The sequence below is a fragment of the Fusarium keratoplasticum genome, chromosome 7, assembly GCF_025433545.1.
Source record: "Fusarium keratoplasticum isolate Fu6.1 chromosome 7, whole genome shotgun sequence".
Classification (NCBI taxonomy): Eukaryota; Fungi; Ascomycota; class Sordariomycetes; order Hypocreales; family Nectriaceae; genus Fusarium; species Fusarium keratoplasticum.
The window spans coordinates 1,172,400-1,186,171 of NC_070535.1; the positions used below are offsets into that span (position 1 = coordinate 1,172,400).

Here is a 13,772-nt window from a genome sequence, read left to right on the forward strand (position 1 = left end):
AGGCCTGCCACTGTGTAACTTTGCGGCTGACGCCTCACCCATCATGACTCGCGCTCACTCTTCAAACGAGTCTGGGGAATGCATTGAGCTATCCGCCTTCTAGACTAGACAATCGCTACCCCGCAATCCCAAGGTTGAGGGTGTGGGAGGCGACTCGTGGCGACTCGTCCCTCTTAACTGAGAGGGCACCCGCCTCGAGGAGGCAAACAAGTCTTTTTCTGTTTCTGTATTGTACCACTAATTCGTGATTGTACTGCCGAATCTGGCCAAAATGTCAAGCAATGGCTTCCTCGTCCCGGACTCCTATGTCTTTCACGCCCCAAACGATGTCGACATGAACTGCTCCAGCATCTTCTGGGGTTTTTCCTTTGCCTTCGTCTTTTTCGCCGCCCTCCGAGCCGCCATTCAGACCTTGGAAACATGGAGACGAAAGCGCCAGGTCACAGCGTACCTTGTCATGATCTGGGTTGGGTGGGCAGTGAATATCGTGCTTGGGGCTTTCGCTTGGTGTTTTCAACGTGGATTTATTAAACCAAGGTTTGTATGCCATCCGTCTAGTAGCAGAGAGACTTACCAATGGCCATCTTGCAGCTTTCAATTGTTCTTCCTTATAGGTAAACGAGTGCCGAACCGCCATGTTCCTTGAGAATCCATCCGCTTACACTTTGTCGTATAAGCCTGCTTCTGGTCGCTTCAGATCCAGCTTCTCACGCAGATCATCGTCAACCGTCTCGCACTTCTGATGCCCAACCCCGCCGCCGTCTCCCGCCTAAGATGGGCAGTCTTCTTCCTCATATTGCTGGTCAATATCAGTGTCATGGTCACTTGGGTCCCCGCCCAGCTTCAGATCTCACAAAAGTGGATGCGAATAAGCGAGATCTGGGAGAGATGCGAAATGGCCATCTTTTCCATCATTGACCTATCGCTTAACCTGCGCTTCGTCCAACTGGTCCGAAACCGGATGGTCAGTCACGGGCTCAACAACAAGTACCTCTCCTTGTTCCAGTTCAACTGTGGCATGATCCTGGCCTCCGTTTCTCTAGATGTAAGCTTCTTCCATAGTCTCCTTGACTCTTGCTGCTAGAACATTCACTAACCGTGTGCCTAGATCGCGCTCATCGGGCTCATGTCCTTGCCCAGCAAGCTTGTGTAAGGACCCAGTCCTTGACCTAAACGTGTGCCATGGCTGACCTGTTGCATGCAGTTACCTCCAACTCCACTCCCTGGCCTTTTTGGTCAAGCTGTTCATCGAAATGAACATGTCAGATCTCATCACCAAGGTTGCTCAAGACCGCAATCGCAACGGCTCAGACAGAAACAGCCGAACACCACCGGCAGACCGCATTCTATCTCTGGCTACAAAGAGTGCACCCGGAAGACTTAGGGCAGCTCAGGTACCCACTGGCAACGGAAGTGTGGTTGAGGTGGGCCCGAAACGACGCTCTTATCCAGCAGACGGACGCATCCGTATCACAGTCGAGACCGCGATAACTCGCAAGTCGATTGACAGCGAGGATGAAACTGCAAGTCAAAGGAGTTTAACAAGGGGGATGTAAATGTCCTTTTATTTTTAACCCATGTGTCTTTTCAGCCTGTCGCGGAACTTGTAATAATGATCGAGGCCCAACTGCGCAACACAAGAGTTGGTCCTGAAACCTGCCCAGTTTTGATATCGCTCGCTTGCACAAATAATTGGATTGCTCTCTATTTTGGCAGTTAACCACCAGCTCCACCTCAATAAGTGACCCGGAACTGTACATCCTTACCTTCTCCGTAAAGTAGGGAGAAGTCGTTGACCCAATTGAAGAGACAAGATCCACACCCACTCCTCGCCCCAAACACATTCAGCTCAACAAGTTCCGTTGTTCCATTGTCCTCGTCGTACAAGACGTCAAACGTGAACCCTTGTCTGAGCAGGAGATTATCGAGTTCGGCGTCCGGCTTGAGATCGTTCATGATTTGCCGATGAAGGGCAACAATGCCGGCCCAAATCTTGTCCGCCACTGGCTTCAACGCCGTACCCGGTCTGCAGTGGAAAAGCCAAGGCTTGTGCCAGCAGTATTGGCTCACGGCCGTGATGTTTCCGGTTGTAGGACAGCAGAATACTCGGTATTCGCGCCTACTGTCCATCTGAGCATCGAAAGGCAATAGTGTGATGTCGACGGTTTCCAACCCGGATTTGAGACTTTTTACAATGTCGTTACGTGCTCGATGCGAGGTTGTCAGACGAAGAATGATGTCGTCCGTGGAGTGAAGTGATGGTCGGGTGGGATCTCTCCATCTTCCATCCTTGGGCGAACAGCCCGTCAAGCGCATGAAGAGCCCCTCGGGTGGGAAGTGAAGAGACGAAAAGGCAGGGGCAACTTCATCCTTGAGATCTTCCTCGAGCGCGCGGCTCAACTCACCCGTGATAATGGAAGTTGCTGAGGCATCCACAAGGAGGTGGGCTTGGCCGCGAGAAAGACGGACCGTCTGAACGGCCGACGGATCGACGTTTCGGGTCTGAAGGATTAGCGGAAGCCACCGGGCGAAGGCATAAGGCGCCTCTGAAGGCCTCGGTAGATTGGCGGGAACTTGGTCTGCAGGATGGAAGCTGGTGTTGAAACGTGTAGCCCGCCCATTCCTACAGTCGTCTGCGACGTCGCTGAAGTTGATCTTGACCAGTTTCATAGCTGCCTTTGGTTTTGCGCTGTGTTGATTGAAAGAAGATGAAGAGAGGAGGGAGCCTGATATAGGTTCCTTATACCCCCAAGTGCGCGACGCCTTTGCATTTCTGACATACTTTATCGGGAATGAGTCACTGAGAAGCTTCTATGAACCACAGCGGCTGCATTAGGGGCTTTGGGTCATGCACATCTTTTTTATTAGGGTTGCTTTCGAAGCGCTAAGCAACACGCTTCACCCAATGACCTGATAAGTACTCAAAGCATTGGAGAGGCCATAATAGATGAATCAATCATCTCCTGTAATACCCAAAATAGAGTGAACTACAAAACAGAGGTTTCTACCTGCTTGAAGCAAACTCTGGACAAGGTTCTGGGATGGATTGTGTAGTGCAGATTGGAAATTTCAACGGGAATGTTTACCTTAAGCTTCGCCCTTCGCAAAGTTCAGTGTATGTGGTGGCTCAGACGACCAAGCATGGGCTTCGAGCTGTTGGGCGAGGTAGGCAGGTATAAATAAATACCATCCTCTGCGAATAGGTAAACAAAGTCCCCAGTCACATCACCCATTCCTAAGCATTATACCCAAGATCCGCTTACTTTTCCGCATTTCGAAATGGATGACACTTTCCATCACTTTATTAAACTCCCTTGGGAGCTTCGAGATCAAATATGGAAACTCGCTATTCGACCTCCCCTTCCCGGGGTGCACATCTTCCAAATCTATGACCCAAAGTACGATAACATCATTGGCAACAATATCGAAGTCTTCCTCCCCCATGGCTGCCCTGATGATCACCGCCTTGCTATTCCAAGGTCTAAGAACTCCTTCGCTAGTGTCGCCCTCCTCGACAGAGGATTATGGAGCGCTTGCAATGAGTCCAGGCTCGTCATGAAACGCCATTTCAGCCGCCTCAAGTGGCAAACTTTTATGGATAAAGACTGGGGATCTTTCTGGTCTATGCCATTCGAGAAGAAACTCAATATGCCACTAACGGGCCACTTCATAGGCCTCGACGGGCATACGAATTTCTTTACCGTCTTCCCACACCGAGACCTTTTCATGCTCCAACCGCTAAATCTGGAAACAATTGATTGGTTCAACTTCACTACTCGTCACCCCATCTCATCTGCGATGAATGGTTTTGAGACTGTCAAAAACATCGCGTTGGAATACAATCCGGAATGGGGGCTCGACATGATTGACAAGGTCGCTGGCATCTTGTCCCAGACCGCTCTGACCAATGTTTGGATTGTGGACTACAGAATCAGGCGAAAGTATGCTGTGGATATTGGGAAACTCACAACTAGAGAGGGGCAGGATGTGGCTTTCTACCTGGAAGACCGACGGTTAGTCGAGGTGGAACCCTGGATGACTCGAAGTGAATGGAAGATCATTGAGAACGATGCTGAATGCAGCGAGAGTACGACTTTCAAGGACTCTATTGAGTTTATGGAACATGTCTGGGATCAGATCGGAGATGATGAAGAGCTAGAGTGGCACCGATGGCTCGAGGCACCCAGGCGCATAGGACTTCTAGGGTGTGACTGCCTCTAAGGAGGCTAGGAAGCGCTCCACCTTACATTTAGAAGATTTCCATTAAAAGTAGACTTCAATTCTAGCATTAACATGTCAAGGTTGAAGAGAAGTCACAGAATACACTAAAGAGGGATGTCAAGTTCCCAACAGCCCAGGTACTGGGCACTTTGAGCATGAGATATGCTAACAGTGGATGGAGAATTAAAGCTCTAGTAAAGAACATGACGCAAAAGCTAGAACTTGGCATTTATTATATAGCTGCATTCGCTGTGGTGTGTCTGTTGTTGCTTTCATCCATTCTCTCGATCATACATGGTTCACCCAAGCAGCTACACACATCGACTATGTCATAATATTGACTATATCAAGTCCCAAATGCAGTAATAGATATGTAATATTTCTTTAGCCTGTTAATCTACAATCTCTCTCATATGTTGCTGTCATATTGACCTCACTTTGGCTTTGGACAACAATCACTTGATAACACCCAACGCCTCCTGACGGCATTACAAATCCACTCATAAAATATTCACCTCTGCAAAGACGTTCCCTACAACGGTTCATTTGGGAGTTATTTCACCCCCCTGAGTTGTAGCTGGGCCATTGTTGCATAAAATGTATTCACGCTGCCATACCTGGCGTGATGGGGTAGCTTGGAATGGCAGCACCCAGACGCTGGTGAAACCAGAGGATAACGAATCCAACCAGGCTATATAAAGTAGATTAGTTACTTTCGGTACGGCTTTCGGACTAAAAAACATACACGTTTATGAGATTGATCACAGTCGACGCAATCCGAAATGTAATCTTGGGCCCCCATTCCTCATTCTTGATGAGCCGCTTTGCAAAAGCCACACCAAAGCCGAAACTGTGGCCTGTCAGTTATTCCTGTATTTCTTTGATCAAAGATTCACCCACGATAAGAGGCAGTAGAAAGTGACAACAGCAGCCACAAATATCAGTTTGGTCACGGCCCTTTTATCGCTAGGTTTGATACTGATGATGAGCCACACAGAGGAAAAGATGAAAGGAACAAATATGCCCGTCTCATCATTCCGTTAGCCCACAAAACCAGAATCTCGAGCGACTTGGTTCATACCAACACGCAGAGTGCAAGCTCAGCGGGCTTTTTCGACTCGTTCTGGCTGTATGCGAGGGAGGCTAGAATGAGCACCACCACATTGAGAATGGCGAGGAACGAGTGGCCCAAGGCGCAGAGATCTTTCTCGTGGCTAACCCTCTCGGGAAATTCTTTTCCTTCGGTCTCGTCAACCAAGTTTTGCGGCATTTTGGCGTTTGATGCAGGCCGAGTGCCCTATGGTGTTCTTGCTGAGGGAGCTCGGAGGCCGATTGCAATTGTTGAAAAGACGGGCGTGGACAGTTCTTTTCATCTGACATATATTGTTACGGTAGCAATGGTTTGTGGCGGTGATGTCCAGTAACGGGTCTCTGTTGTTCCTTGATTCAGTCAGGCATGCACCGCCGATCCTTGTCACATCCGGTGGGAGGGGATGATCAAGGCGGCGACCGACAGGGCTGATTCGGTAGTCCCCTGCATGTCAGACTTGGCTTCGCTCATCGGAACCAGAGTAAGCCCCGTGCAGATACCAGCCATTGAGGTCATCGTAAGCTCGGCGAGATCACTGCAGCCTGTCAAAGGCTTCATAGGCCGGAAGGGAGGCTCTACGTGGTGCCTAGAAACCAGGCAGCAGGCCTGTTTCTTAGACCCCGAGTCTCGATCGATGCGGTGCTTTTACTTCCTGCACAGTCTCGTCACTGATTATCCAGGCTCTGTGGCATGGCAGCATTTGGGTGAAGGAAGAAATGGGATCAACACTAAAAACTTGAGAGATCGACCTTGAGAGATTCGCTAGTATTATGATTCTTAAGGACCTTATAAATATAGACAAGGTTAATGTGCTATCATAGTCTTTGTTAGTGATCCCACCACGAGGCTCAGTTCGGCACGCGCCGGAGGCGTTGAAGTTCCATAGATCAACGGTGAGGATGAAACCGAAACATGAGATGATGGTCAGGAGAACTCTGTTCGGCGGCGCCAAGACAAACCAGCAGTACAAACTGTCGTATCTTGAACATTACAACCACAGATCGAAAGCTCGAACAAGTATCTATCATAGACAGACTGGCTATTATGTTCCTTGTTATAGTTGAAGCCTGTCCGTTGATGGGATAACTGAGCCGTATACAGGGGATAGACTGGCGCTTGTGTTGCGGTGAGTGATGCTGCGCTATCGCATTGGCGCTTGAGGGGAGCGCGCGGCAGGGATGAAGGAAATGATTGAGTGGATGTAGATGCTGAAAATGCGCCATTGTTGATTGATACTGGCTGATGGACATGATGGAGGTGTTGGGTTTGTTGTTCGTACCTAGGTAAGGAGGTGAGGTGAGGTAGACTGGTGGTTGTATCCTCTACGCTGTCCCTTCCGAGTTCCATTACCAGTCGACCCATCTAGGTGTGGGAGGTACAGCTTGTGTGTTTCCTTCCATAATTAGGAAACAAGAAAGCCCGGCGACTGAGAATGGGACGAGACATCCATCTCCGCCTGAAGAAACATTCTATGGCTGCCCTGAAACAGCTTCACTCGGCGTCTCAACCTACATGCATCCCAGGTGGAGAAGATCGCCTTCGAGCCTCGATGGCCCGACAAGATGCTTGTATCCACTCGTTGATGTGCATCTGCGGGGTATTGAGAGAATGTCTACTCCACATTCTGTGGACGGAAGCTCATCCATCACCATCGAGTGGAACAGCTTCATGTCAGGATGGCGATTCGTCCCCGAGCGAGAGGGGCTGTGAGACATGGTCAACGCATATGCCGATTCTTTGCCGGCCGACTGCCACGTCATTAACGAGCCTGCAGAACGTGGTAGAGGGATGAACTCAATATAGGTCATCTGCAAGTACCTTGGGTCCCTCAGCATCTTTCCGTCTGTCGAGTGTCTGTCGTGAAACATCGGGCAGGATGCAGATCAAAACAAGGCGTATTTACGCGGCCCGGGTTGCAATTGAGACACTACTGCGTTAGACCAGTTGTTTCAGACACGAAGCTGTCGACTGAGGATCGGCAGGCCAGATGAGTGCGTCCCAAGATATGGGGGAGTATAAGAGTGCTTCAACCGGCTCTTCAGATGACCTGACTATCATCCCTAATTGACGTTTTATTCTTATTTTAACTCTCAGAGCATAATTTACCCACCACACTCCTCAATATGAGACCCTCCGCTTGGAGCCTTGCCGTCCTCGCTGCAGCGAGTGAGATGTCTTCCTTCACCTTCACCAACGAAAAGCAATACCGCCTTGGGCCAAACGCAAAGGCTGGGGCGGAAAAGGAGTCCGGGACAAGGCATGAAACAAAGCCCGACGTCTCCTGGCTTAGTTGCGAGCTCTCTCGCCCCATGGACCCCTCGGAGGACGGGTTGGTGAGCTCGGACGACCTGTTCTCGGGCAGTGATGCAATCGAGACCTTGGCCAAGCGCCATCAGCCGTTTGTCCAAATTCCCTCGGTTTATTATGACGACCTAGGAGATGTGGATGAGGACGAACGATGGAAGCCTTTCCGGGAAATCCCCGACCTTATGAAGGAGACTTATCCGACTGTGTAATACATTTAACATGAACCTTAAGATGAGGAGCATAGACTAACAGCATGAAATCAAGGCACAAATATGCTACGGCAGAGACTATCAACCAGTTCGGGCTCGTTTACACTGTCGAGGGGTCCGATGATAGTCTTGCCCCGATCCTCCTGACTGCCCACCAAGACGTGGTGCCAGTCGAGGAAGAAACCCTTGATCGGTGGGAGTACCCGCCGTTCGGTGGCTACTACAACAAGTCTACCGGATATCTTTACGGCCGTGGTTCCTCAGACAAGTCAGCCATCACCGCCATGATGTCTGCCATGGAAGCTCTTCTTTCTCAACAAGACTACCAACCAACCCGCACTGTTGTCTTTGCCTTTGGTTTTGACGAGGAGTGCTCTGGTCGTCGCGGAGCGGGTGAGATTTCGAAGCACCTGCAGGAGAGATACGGAGAGGACGGGATCGCTGTCATTATTGACGAAGGTGGCGCTGGCCTAGAGAAGGTCGGTGACACGCTATATGCTCTCCCTGCCGTCTATGAAAAGGGCTACCTGGACGTGTGGTTCGACCTCAGTGTTGTCGGCGGGCACATCGCTATCCCTACTCCGAACACGGCCATTGGCATGATGGCAGATGTTGTCATCGCACTGGAGGATAATCCTTTCAGTCCTCGGATCCTCGAGAATGGCCCTGTACATGAGGGGTTGGTTTGCTTCACTCGCTACACACCTCGAGCCCTCCCTGCTCTCACTCAAATGATCCGCTGGGGCGACCTCAGAGGGGCAGCTCAACTTTGGGCCAAGGTCTCGCCTGAGAAGCAGTACAGCATCCAGACATCACAAGCCATTGGCTCTTTCTGTGGAGGGAATAAGATAACTTCTCTACCCGAGTTTGTCAGCATGGGAGTCAACCACCGATTTGCACCTCAGGACAGCGTGGGCGGTATCCAACACCGCATCGCAAAACTAGCCTATGACGTGGCCCGGAAGTACAACCTTCAAGTCGAGGCCTTCAAAGGTGATCGAGACTATATGCAATATCTTGAGGCCCATGGCATCTCCCCTGACAGCGAGACCCCAAGGCCGTTCTGGGAGCCTGAATACAGCGGCAAGCTCATCTTGGAGGCAAGGGAAAAGCACTACCCCACGCCTGTCTCTCCCACTAAGGGCCATGTCTGGGATATATTCACTGGCACCATCCGCCACACCCTTGCTCAGCGGGGCACCAACGTCGTTCCAGCCCCTGGTGCCATGACAGGTAACACTGATACTCGCCACTATCTTGGTAGGTATTCTGATCCTGGGAGGTAATTGTATTATTTTGGCTAACATTGGGCTCTTATAGATCTATCAAGGAACATTTACAGGTGGAGTCCTGGGAGCCTCAAGTCGTTCAGCAATATCCACGGCGTTAATGAAAAGCTTCTGATGAGTGAGCATGTGAACATGGCCAAGTTCTACTACGACTTCATCCGCAACTTTGACCAGGTCAATGCTTATGACCAGGAGATGAAGGAAATGAAGAAGGCGAAACAAATGCGCAAGGACTTGTAAGGGGCGGCAGAGCTGATGAACGTCAGCCAGAGAGCCCAAGGGAATTTCTTGGATTGGCAATCATTCAGATACAACTTGTCCTGTATTAGCTGGCTCTACAGGAGAAGCAAGAGGTCATTATTTGTCCAAGTTATCGGACAGCTAACAAAGAGCACGCAAGTCAAGCTCTCTTGGCTCAACAGTCATTCTCTGCCCTATTCACAACATCAAATTTTAGTCTTCCGGCGACTGTTTTGAGAATTAGCCTGCATCACTGCCACTACCAAGCTGATTTAAGTCACCATTTCCCTATGAGGATATGGCCATCAAGATCAAGCGGGGGGTCACATTGCAAACCCAACATGAGACAGATTTATGGAGGCATGCAGGACCAAGCCTGCGGGTTACTTTTATATACATCGCTAAGATAATATGTACAGGTAGCGATCCACCACTCTATAGTGTCAAAACAGATACAAAGATGCCGGCAATGGTATCATAGAAGAAGAAAACGAACAACTCAAAGCGCACAGCCCGTCAACGAGCCATCTAGCACTTGGCAGCCTTGGAGGGCTCGCACTCGCCCTTGGCCTTGTCGCAGCCCTTGTAACCCTGGCACTGGGTCTTGGGGTAGCAGTTGTTGGAGTAGGTGGCCTTGTCACCGTAGTTGGTGTTGATGCCAATGAGCTCGCCACCCTTGACGGCGGTGGTGCCCTCCATGTGCACGGAGCGCTTGCAGTTGGTGTTGCCCTTGCAGTTACCGCAAGATCGGTAGACCTTGCCGTAGTCGTTGGCGTAGAAGTTGACGATGTTGACGTGACCGCAACCATTGTGCTGGATGACCTTGTCGGAGGCGTGGTAAGCACCACCGCCGATGATGTTGGCAGTGCCGCTGCCAAGGATGGAGATGGCATCCTCGCAGACATCCTCGAACCAGGCGAACTCGATATTGCAGGAGCCCTTGCAGTGAATACCCTCACGCTGGTTGGCACCGATGATGACGTTTCGGAGAGTGGCACCCTCCTCGAGGATGAAGACGGCGTCCTTGGAACCTAGAAGTGGAATTAGAATCTGCTGCTTGAAGCGTTCAGAGAAGCGACAACTTACCACCCTCAGCCTGACCAGTGCACTTCACACCACGGTCGTACCGGACCCAGCCGGCATCGAAAACCTCACCCTTCTTGAGGGTCTTGGGAGCGCTCAGAGACTTGCTGCCTGTAGCCTTGGGGACACCACCGGTGTAGCCGAGGCAAGCCATGGCCGCGGGGAGGGCGGCGAGGACAGTGACGATGCTCGGAGCGTGCATGTTGGCGGTTATAGAAGAGATGAGGTTGTTGGTTGAGTGGTTGAAGAAGCAGGCAAGTGAATGGATTGATGAGAGTGCGTTGAGTTGAGGTGCTGAATCAAAAGCTACCGAGGAGACATTCATACATCTTTATATCGAGCCTCCGGGCTGTCGGCGTCGCACGATGGCTCCTCGTTCAGCCATCGTGGCCGGTGCCTATCGGTCCTCCCGGCGGGCCTTTGCTCCGCAGCAATCTCCAGTCTCGGCGAGGGGACACGGCGGAAGAACTCGTGGCACGGCCGTGTTTCTAGTTTACTCTTTGAGGATCCCCGGGGCAGTATTTCCACCACTAGGGTGTGAAATAAGCTTCATGATAGGGCGGGACCCCCTGTCCGCCCCATCCTACACATCCATGCGGCAACCTGGATAAGCTATTGGTGCTAATGCTTAAGCTTGTTAAGGTTAACCATGTTTGAGCCCCATGCAACGCTCGCCCCCTTTGAATTAGCCAACGACGTGACGCCGGTCTGATGCAGAAAACGGTAGGTCGAGAGTGGCAGCCCAGGGGGGCATCATGCCGGATTTAGATGGCCCGACCACACAGTTCCGAGAGCTGAGAGAACCGATTGGATCGCCTCGTATTGCCCTGGAGAAGATTGTTGTTGTAAACGGCAGCTTCGGAGGTCCGTCATCCATCCGTCAAGACGGTTGACTCCTTAACACAACGTCTGTGGTTGCATAAACATCGAGCCGTGGAGAGTTCCACCAGTGAGCTGGGTTCTCACGGCCCACCGCCCAGTCTGGAGGATCCTGGGAGGCTGACATGCATCTCGGGCAGACCGCTAGACACTTGAACTCTATTGAAGTGAAGGTTCACCGAGATGTGCCCGCTAAGAGATGACCGATGCACCGACTTCCGATGCTGCGACCACGGGTAGTCCCTAGTGTAGATGCAAAGTTTAAGCTTGATGATCTTTGTCAACAGAAGCAAGCAGATAGAAAATCACGTATAGAAGCCATCTTCACACCGCAATATTGGTCGAGTAAACACAGTGGAGTTGACAATCCCGTCTCCATGGTCGACCCATGAACACGGCACTTTGAGCTGACGGGCCTGCGCCTACGCCTGCGCCTGCATTGACAGAAACAATCTTACCCCTGAATGATTTCCCGCCTCACAATCGTCCGGTCTTGACTGTCACATCTGTTTGCTGATTGGAGGAAGTAAAGTGCAGGCAGAGGCCCGGTCTTTGTCGGTGGGGGTCAAGAAAACTCCGACAGACTCCATTTTAAAGGCGGTGGCTCCGACTCTGATGCCTACCCTACACCTAGACAACTTGTTATTGTTTTGAGAATAATAGGAGGAAATAATATTATTGTTGATGTACAGTATAAATAACATTAATTAAGATGGTATTTTACATATTTATTTTGTATTAAAATAGTCCATTTCGTATTATCACACTGTTCTTATTTTGTCTCGTTGTCTTCCATCCATCGGTACCAAAATGCGGCATTGCAAGCCCACATATCAATAGAGATTACGGAGATCACCAGCAATATTCTCCGCTCGCGCTTGAGTATCCGCTTCCGAGGCTTTGCTTGCCCATGTTCTCATAAACAACATATGATGTGGAACTCAGTTCTTCCTCACCGAATATTTACCTGTGTCAAATCTTCCGTGAATAGTAATCTGCGCAGTAACGAGCGGTAAAGAATGGATGTGTTGTGCTAGGCAAGACCCATTTATCTGGGCTATTCTCCTTCAAAACGATATGATGTCATTCATTGCTTCGGCTTGAGAATATGATCCATGGCAAACCCCATCGCATAGTCCTTCTTTCCCAAAGGCACTCCCTCCTTTCTCAAGATGGCATAAGTCATGTTTAGGTGAAAGTAGATGTTGGGAATCGCTGCTCCCTTGGCAAACGCCTTCCCACTGATGTCCATTGTCCCTGCAGATGGCAAAGCTGTCGGCAAAACCTCCTCTCCATATCGGTTGACAGTATCCTTGTCCGCCTTTTCAAGGGCCGCCAGAACCTCGGCGATGCGTGCGTGCATGTCGGCGTATGAGACGAGGTTGTCCTCGTACTGCACGGCTTCCCTCCCAGTGAGCCTGGCAAGGACGAGCTCTGTGAACCTTGTGGCTGCGTGGATCTGGAAGGTGAGGGGGTTCATATCCTCGTAGAGCCGCGCTTTGAGGAAATTTTCCGCGTTGGGTTGTTCCTCTGCTTTCTCGAGGAGACCATCCAAAGTCTCAAGGATGGTCTTTGCATCCACAATGGTTGCATCGTATAATGTGAACGCCATGGCTGATGGTTCAATGATGTTGTGTAATGGCGATGTGAGAGGAGGTGTAGGAGCGGAGCGGATACTGAGGGGTTAAAGCAGGCGGCGTTGCGAGAATCAACTAAAGGATTCTGGACAGCGGTAAAATATTCCCCCGAAGGACCCAGAGCTTACCGTGGATGCGTTGTGGGACTTGATGGCCCAGGAAGCCTATCAAGGTATTAATATGGGGTTTCTTTCAGCTTTTTGGCTCCAATTTGTTCGCTGTGGTATGTTAACTCATGCTACATCTACGGTACGAACAAGTGATTGCTAGTTTCGGCGCTTGAGCCGCTCAAACCCGGTATCTGGTTGATGTTGTGCTCAAGCTTCAACGCCATTGGATGGGGGCGTCCACAACGATGGCGGGGGAATAGCTGCCGCCGTTTCTCAACTGCATATTGTCATATTGCTTAAATTGATTCTGTGTCCGAAATTAAATAAAAGGGCCGTCATTTTTAAGCCTATTGAAGGAGATAGAAATAACACTGGGCGGGTAACCGCTATGAGGACCCGCGTTTCCCGCGTAACTATCATGAAACCCCCTCCGCCCATTATGAACACAATCTTAGCCTCTACCTTGCACATACGACCATACCCACCGGAGAACTCGGGATCCCGTCCGCTCTCCCATAGATAAGCCGGTGAGGGGCGGATTAGTAGTTGGGTCGGTGACGACCAGCGAATCCCCGCTGTTGTATGTTTTTTGAACTTCGTGGCTTCCCATCACCGCCAGCTGAGGGTCTCCTTTTTTGGAGGCTGCCATCTCTTTTGGTCTTCTTTCTAGCACCTGACTGTGCCTCGTGGACTCAATGACATTGCTT

General features: G+C 50.6%; 7 protein-coding genes across 7 annotated transcripts; 3 read left to right on the forward strand and 4 right to left on the reverse strand.

The window, feature by feature from the left end:
• Positions 1-271: 271 nt before the first annotated feature.
• On the forward strand, positions 272-1,556 carry NCS57_00953100 (uncharacterized protein; the record flags this gene model as incomplete). Its single annotated transcript, XM_053059302.1, has 4 exons — positions 272-478; positions 698-1,045; positions 1,109-1,149; positions 1,205-1,556. 4 exons carry the CDS (start codon positions 272-274, stop codon positions 1,554-1,556), a joined length of 948 nt encoding a protein of 315 aa, XP_052911373.1.
• A 178-nt stretch (positions 1,557-1,734) lies between these two features.
• Positions 1,735-2,670, reverse strand: NCS57_00953200 (uncharacterized protein; the record flags this gene model as incomplete). Its single annotated transcript, XM_053059303.1, has 1 exon — positions 1,735-2,670. The coding sequence occupies one exon, from the start codon at positions 2,668-2,670 to the stop codon at positions 1,735-1,737; it is 936 nt and encodes a 311-aa protein (XP_052911374.1).
• Positions 2,671-3,279: 609 nt separating this feature from the next.
• On the forward strand, positions 3,280-4,221 carry NCS57_00953300 (2EXR domain-containing protein; the record flags this gene model as incomplete). The annotated part of the gene is made up of 1 exon (XM_053059304.1): positions 3,280-4,221. One exon carries the CDS (start codon positions 3,280-3,282, stop codon positions 4,219-4,221), a length of 942 nt encoding a protein of 313 aa, XP_052911375.1.
• Positions 4,222-4,824: 603 nt separating this feature from the next.
• On the reverse strand, positions 4,825-5,491 carry NCS57_00953400 (uncharacterized protein; the record flags this gene model as incomplete). The annotated part of the gene is made up of 4 exons (XM_053059305.1): positions 4,825-4,912; positions 4,967-5,071; positions 5,122-5,249; positions 5,303-5,491. The coding sequence occupies 4 exons, from the start codon at positions 5,489-5,491 to the stop codon at positions 4,825-4,827; spliced, it is 510 nt and encodes a 169-aa protein (XP_052911376.1).
• Positions 5,492-7,434: 1,943 nt separating this feature from the next.
• On the forward strand, positions 7,435-9,356 carry NCS57_00953500 (M20-dimer domain-containing protein; the record flags this gene model as incomplete). The annotated part of the gene is made up of 3 exons (XM_053059306.1): positions 7,435-7,823; positions 7,883-9,087; positions 9,148-9,356. 3 exons carry the CDS (start codon positions 7,435-7,437, stop codon positions 9,354-9,356), a joined length of 1,803 nt encoding a protein of 600 aa, XP_052911377.1.
• A 528-nt stretch (positions 9,357-9,884) lies between these two features.
• NCS57_00953600 (Pectate lyase) lies at positions 9,885-10,641 on the reverse strand (the record flags this gene model as incomplete). The annotated part of the gene is made up of 2 exons (XM_053059307.1): positions 9,885-10,387; positions 10,443-10,641. The coding sequence occupies 2 exons, from the start codon at positions 10,639-10,641 to the stop codon at positions 9,885-9,887; spliced, it is 702 nt and encodes a 233-aa protein (XP_052911378.1).
• A 1,764-nt stretch (positions 10,642-12,405) lies between these two features.
• Positions 12,406-12,930, reverse strand: NCS57_00953700 (uncharacterized protein; the record flags this gene model as incomplete). The annotated part of the gene is made up of 1 exon (XM_053059308.1): positions 12,406-12,930. One exon carries the CDS (start codon positions 12,928-12,930, stop codon positions 12,406-12,408), a length of 525 nt encoding a protein of 174 aa, XP_052911379.1.
• Between the last annotated feature and the right edge of the window lie 842 nt (positions 12,931-13,772).